Source organism: Diplotaxodon limnothrissa, linkage group LG7 (assembly GCF_057381915.1).
Source record: "Diplotaxodon limnothrissa isolate DT_005_m linkage group LG7, D_limnothrissa_male_GT1.1, whole genome shotgun sequence".
In the NCBI taxonomy this organism is placed as follows: Eukaryota; Metazoa; Chordata; class Actinopteri; order Cichliformes; family Cichlidae; genus Diplotaxodon; species Diplotaxodon limnothrissa.
Window position 1 is genome coordinate 38,709,984 of NC_140602.1, and position 6,087 is coordinate 38,716,070.

A 6,087-nucleotide genomic window follows, 5' to 3' on the forward strand; every position below is an offset into this window, starting at 1 on the left:
TGCTGTATTTATTCAAACTTATTTAAAGTGTTACATGCTCATATTCAAATTAAGTTAAATTAACTTAAATAGTTGTATTTAAACAACTTAATCCATTTGGGGAAACCGATTGCACCAAATGGTTCAAGTAATTATCAGTTATCTTCCAAAAGATTTCCATGTAACTAAAAGGTGTTTTTAGAAATAAGCTTAAGATTACACACTATGTAAAGATTTTTTTCAATCACAAACAAAACGTCAAATATGGATTGTCTCCTTATTCTTAGCTTTCTCCACATTGCTTTTTAGAAAGCTAATTACCCTGAACAAATAAAACTATTGAAGCCATTCACAGATAACTGAAAAAGCACGACTATACTGACAGTGAAAAACAAACATCATCTACACAAGCTCATTTTTTAGTGTCTGCAATTTTGGTTTTAGTTGCTTTCTCTCATCGTCTAGCTTCAGCAACACTACTTGAATGAACTCAAAAAAGCCAGTACACTTCTCAGGATAGCTCAGATGCAGAGCATAGATTAGCCCAAACAAACACACCAGGGCATCAGTCCATGAGTGATGAGTCATAACAACCTGATCTTCAAGTACTATGAACACTTGGCGTGGTGAGAAAGGAACTCCTCCAGGCACTTCCTCTTCATCGACATCAGCAACCAGAGCAATTGTGGCTTCATAGAACTCAATTTCCTCCTATAATACACAGTGCACAATTATTCATCTGTAATACCTCTGTTAAAAGTATAAATACAAATGGTCAGGCACCTTTCTTCAGTTTTTCAAATTCTATATATCATAACATGTTTTAAATTGACAGTGAAGGTTCATTTTTCATTCATCCAGTCAAATCAAGGATGAAAGAAGTTTATAAGTCATTCAACTTCACGTCTTCAACTTTCAACCCAAGTCCAGATGACTTATAAACTCCTTTCAACCTTTTTTAAATTCAAATGTGCAAATTATTGTAATACCCAAGTACCTTGCATGTTTTGAAAATCTCTGAAGAATCCTCCTTGAGGTACATTGGTAGGCCGGCCAGAGCTGCTGTTCTAGTTGCATAGATGTCGTTTTTGTCCTAAAAATATATATATATATATATATATATATATATAAACATAGCAATGGCAACTGCCAAGCAAGCAGAATAATAATTAGTATTTTTAAATACCTGTTTTCCATATGCCAACAAAAGCTGCTCCATCCTTTCACCGACCCGTCCAGTTTTCCTCTTTTTGTAAAGTCCAATCAGCTGAGGAGCATAATCATCCAGTGCAGCATAAAACACATGTGGCAGATTCTGATTGGTGATCCGATGAAATTCAAAGTAGAGCTGAGGAGAATTCCAAAAATATTATAAGCAAAACACAGCATACTATATGAACAGCAAATGTTATATATGTAGTTGTACTTACCTGTGTCTCATGAAAGAGTGCTGGCCATCTGTCCTTGAGCTCTGATACAGGAGGAGAAGTGGTGACAATCTCTTCACGCCGGAGGGCAAAAGTGGGCATCATATGCTGATGAATGAGAGGGATGTCTCTTTCTGCTGAGGTCTTCTTGAACTCCTCTACCATCTCAAGTCTTCTGGTTTCCAGAGACTCCCTTGTTTCTCCAGAAGGATAAGAAGGAAGGAAGTTGACCTCACCTCTCCTAGGTCTTTTAATATTGGCCCTTGGTGAAGCTCCATCTGGGTTTGTTCTGCTGCGCTTTCCAGCATTCACAGCAACATCCATGATGCCAGCTTTAGCCAACTTCTTTCTTTGGTTTCCCATTTTATATCTCAGGCTATTCTTCCACCCTTCCCACCCAGTGTCAGAATTCCTCTCTTTCAGACAGGGATGTTTTCTAACTAAAGCTTCTGCAGCCTTGCCAATTTGTGTTGTACTAGGGTATGCTTTTAGTTTGTAGATTTCTTCCCCCATTGTCTCAAGTATGTTGTGTTTTTGATCTCGTATCAGCGTAATTACTTTCCCATTTTTATCAAATGCTGCATTACCCTCTCTTAATACATGTTCCACTTCATAAGAAAATGGCGGAACAATAAAAACTTCTGGCCATCTACTAATACGCTCTGGTGAATCTATGGTATCAGTGCTATCAGTCTGAAGGATTGTGTCATCAGTGCTCGTTGAAATCCGGTCAAGCTCAACTAACCTGACAACTTTAACAGATGCTATAGCTGGCAGGTCTTCTACTTTAACCAAATTACACAAGGCATTATCAAAATCTGGGTCATGAAACTGAAGCCGAAAGTCAAAAGTAAAATTTAGCCTAGATTTGATCGCATCTATGAGGGCTTGCACACTGTTTGGACGAGATGGCAAAATAAGTTTTTCAGCGTTATCCTTATCAAGGATGACCCTTAGCTTCAATATTCCTGTTGCCTCCATCTGAATTTGTTATTTCTGTAACAGACAGGTTTCACATATTATAGTGGCATTTTAATACATGTTTGTGTTTACAGTTATTTGCAAAATATTAATTGTGCAAAAATATAAAAACATTTATGTGAATACAAAAAAACTGAATAGATGAATTACCTTTGCATTGGTTCAGAAATTGGTGGAATCAGCTGATGTCTCAGTTCTGTTTCTTTAGTCAGACACTGGAATGAAATGGTTTGTTGTTAGAATGAGTTCATTTGCTATCTTGTAAGCAACATGCGGCATGTGGTCAGACAGTTGGCACAGAGATTTTACACTGTGACGGAGACCCCTCTGTTGATTCTCTGCTACTTCATATGAACGCAAGTGCTCAACGTAATAAGTGTCATAGTCTTTCAAGAGAAAATAAATGTTGTTTCTGATGAGCAGTACATTAAGAATCTCTTTGAACTCTGGCAATGCAGCATAAGCACCTGTGCATACAAACATGCCAATTGCAAAGTTTGTGCCATTAATTGTAACCTTTTTTGTTGCATATATTGTGTCACTGTCAGCAATACCTGAAATAAATAATTGTGTATCTGCAGGTAATGATGAAATGTACAAAGACTCCATTTTGGATGTTTGCACAGGTGGTTTGAAAAACGTTGATCAGGACAAATAAAATGCCATCATGCTTTGATGTCTCTCTGCCAAAGTTTTTAGTACATTTTTGTAGTTGTGAGTGTCATGAACTATTTTTTTGAAAACCTTATGCTTTCCCTCAAATCTCATTGTCCAAAGATGAACTAAGGGACCAAAGCACTTTATTAAGTGTGGGTAATGCTCAATGTAATGATGCTTTGGCCTGAATCGAACATTAGGAAACACTTCCTGAAAGAGTTGTCTGTGATCTAATATTTTACAGGCCATGTACTGAATGGTCTCGTCACTAAAAGTATGAGACATGGCAAGCTGAACTACGTCCTTTAAATCCATTAGCACTTCCCAAAAAGTGTCTCTTTCTGGAACTTTGGAGCCAATGAGAAGAGGCAACAGTCTAAGAAGGGCATGATTTTCATGCCCGTTCCCACCAATGGTCCCTCGCCTGGCAAAATTTGAGGGTATTGGATGAGGGCGATCAACTTTGTCAGAATGTTGGTAGGGAAAGCGCAGAATTGCTCTGTTTAAGTCTTCTAAGGTAAAATATCTCTTAGAAATCAAACCTTTTAAACAATGTGCCAACTCCACTGGAACGACACCTTCAAACAGGTCGTGTAGGAGGTCAGGTGGGAAGCCTGTGACAGGATGGAAGAAAGAGAGATGGTCAGAAAGAACACAGGGGTTTTTAACACCATAGTTTTCCTCAATGTCATCATTCTGAAGCTCTTGCACAAGATTATCATGAGCATCTTTTGTTCTCATTACATAATTCCCCGTAACAGCATTTTCAGTTTGCATTTCTGTTTGGGTGGCATGACAAAACCTACAGAAATATGTAGACCTGAAACTCTCATTGAAACCAGCAAGTCCATGGGCAGCAAGGTTGTCTGCCACAACAGAGTAGACAGTGCCTTTAAGACATTCACCAAGAGTCTCAATGTAGACACCTACTTCTTCAAGAGTTTTCAGATCATTTAAGAGTGGTGACAACATTTCCTTATACCCAAACTGGCGTACATCATTGGAATTGCACAGCAGAGCAAGCTGAGTGCAGTATTTTTTAGTATTTATTTATTTATTGTCATTGTCAAGAACAATGAAATTGCGTTTGGGGCTTCCATACAACCCAAAAAAAAAAAAAAAAGAAAATAATAAATACCCCTTAAAACCCAAGTGTACATATTTAACCCAGTGTGACTCCAATGCAATAAGACAATCCTTAGCAATAATGTGTAGAGCAGAACGAGATTTAACTGGAAAGTTTGCCAGTGTCCAATAAACTGCAAAGACTTTATGTATTTTCTTTGAGGTACCAAGTGGGTTTGCGATTTCAAAATCATCCACGTAAAGTATTATTGACAATTTCTGTCCCTCTTGTGACAGTAGAACATTTTCCTGGTAGTAGGATCCATCACAAAATGACATGAAATGTCCAGGAATCTGTGTGGGTGCTTGTTTAATTTCTTCAAGCACATCATTTTTTTTCAACAACAATTGCAAAGATGTGAGAATAGGCACATACATATAAGTGTGCTTTGACGATTCAATTAAATACTCCACAGGTTTGACATATGGAAAATTTGCTTCGTAATATGATTTCCTCCTCTTTGCTGTAGATAGTGGTCCTTCAGATGTGACACATTTATGTAAAACATTACTATCAGAAACTGCCTGACAAATCTCATCCACCAGTTTGTCCGTATATGTACAGTTGTGCTTTTTCAGTATATCTACAACTGATTTTCTAACCAGAGGTACTGATAACAAAAACAACTGATCAATATGCTCAATAATCTCCTGTGTTGCTCTCTGGGACACATGGAGAATGGTCTGCATTTTCAAGAAAAATCCAGCCAGATTGTATTGCAACTGCTCTTCTAAACCCTCAATTCCACTGATTTCACTGGTGGATGCCACTTGATTGTCATCTGATGACTCTATTGAATCAAGTTGCATGTCATCTTTTTGTTCTACATTTATAACACTTTGCACAATGCCTTCATTGTAACTTGTTGAATTTTGGTGGTCTCTGCATTTGTGGGCATTGAAGGTTGAGTATACATTGGTTTTAAAATTGCAGTTCTTGAAAGGACATGGAACAGTTTCTTTTCGTTTTAAATGCCCCCTCAGATGGATAAACATTTGGCTTTCAATAAATGGCTGCTTAAAATTACACACAGGGCAACAAAATCCATATTTATTCAAATCTAGATAAGAACCGTCTTTTCTTTGTGTGGGAGTGTGCATTCTTGACATGTGTATCTTTAATGAATTAAATGTACTAAATGTACACATGCATGTGTTGTAGAGACAGGGTAAGGGTGAAATTGTGGAGTACTGACCATGGTTGAGCCGATAATGCTTCAACAACATGACTTTTATGGCAGTAGAAAAACTACACAACTTGCAATTCCACATTTTGATGCCAAATCGTTTTAAAATCACCTTTACTGGCTGTCTTTAGTGCAGTGCTGGATGATCTCTCGGCATGCTACTGCTCCTTCAATCGTCAGACTGTAATAACACAAAGCCATGAGGACAGAAAGCTAGCAGAACAGTTTTTACTTTTAGACTTTTACTTCACTTAAAAACAGTCAACCTGGATAACACAAGCTTTGAAAACAGTAACTACAGTTCATTTTCAATTCAGGTTGGTCAACTACTCTAAATGTTATGAAATAATAAAGCAATTTTACATAAGTGAAGTACACAATAGGCTAACCCTTGGAAAGTACAGAGTCAGAAACGTTTAGGTTTGGTGCAGTGCAGCTTTGAAAAGGTAAATTATTTCACGACTAAAATGCCACTAAGCATCATATTTTAAATTTGTGAAGGTGAACTTGTCCAGTAAACTCTTAAAATGAACACTAAATAAATCTTCTACCATTTTCACTGTGTCAAAAGTAGGCTACATTTGAACTTGATAAAGTTCAGAGTCAGAAAAGCCTAAACACTGATTTTACCAAAGGTTTTGTGGCATGCAGTTTGCAAAAATTAGACTACTTACCAACTATTTGATTGAAACAAGCCACCAACCGTTAATTTTTTAAATTGTGAAGGCAGA

At 37.3% G+C, this 6,087-nt stretch overlaps 1 protein-coding gene across 1 annotated transcript; it reads right to left on the bottom strand.

Annotated features, from left to right (window-relative positions):
- Positions 1 to 381: 381 nt before the first annotated feature.
- On the bottom strand, positions 382 to 1,934 carry LOC146628731 (uncharacterized). Its single transcript, XM_085358037.1, has 4 exons — positions 1,410 to 1,934; positions 1,166 to 1,327; positions 977 to 1,072; positions 382 to 690 (listed from the first exon to the last, which is right to left on the bottom strand). The coding sequence occupies exons 1-4, from the start codon at positions 1,917 to 1,919 to the stop codon at positions 382 to 384; spliced, it is 1,077 nt and encodes a 358-aa protein (XP_085214163.1). The 5' UTR covers positions 1,920 to 1,934.
- Between the last annotated feature and the right edge of the window lie 4,153 nt (positions 1,935 to 6,087).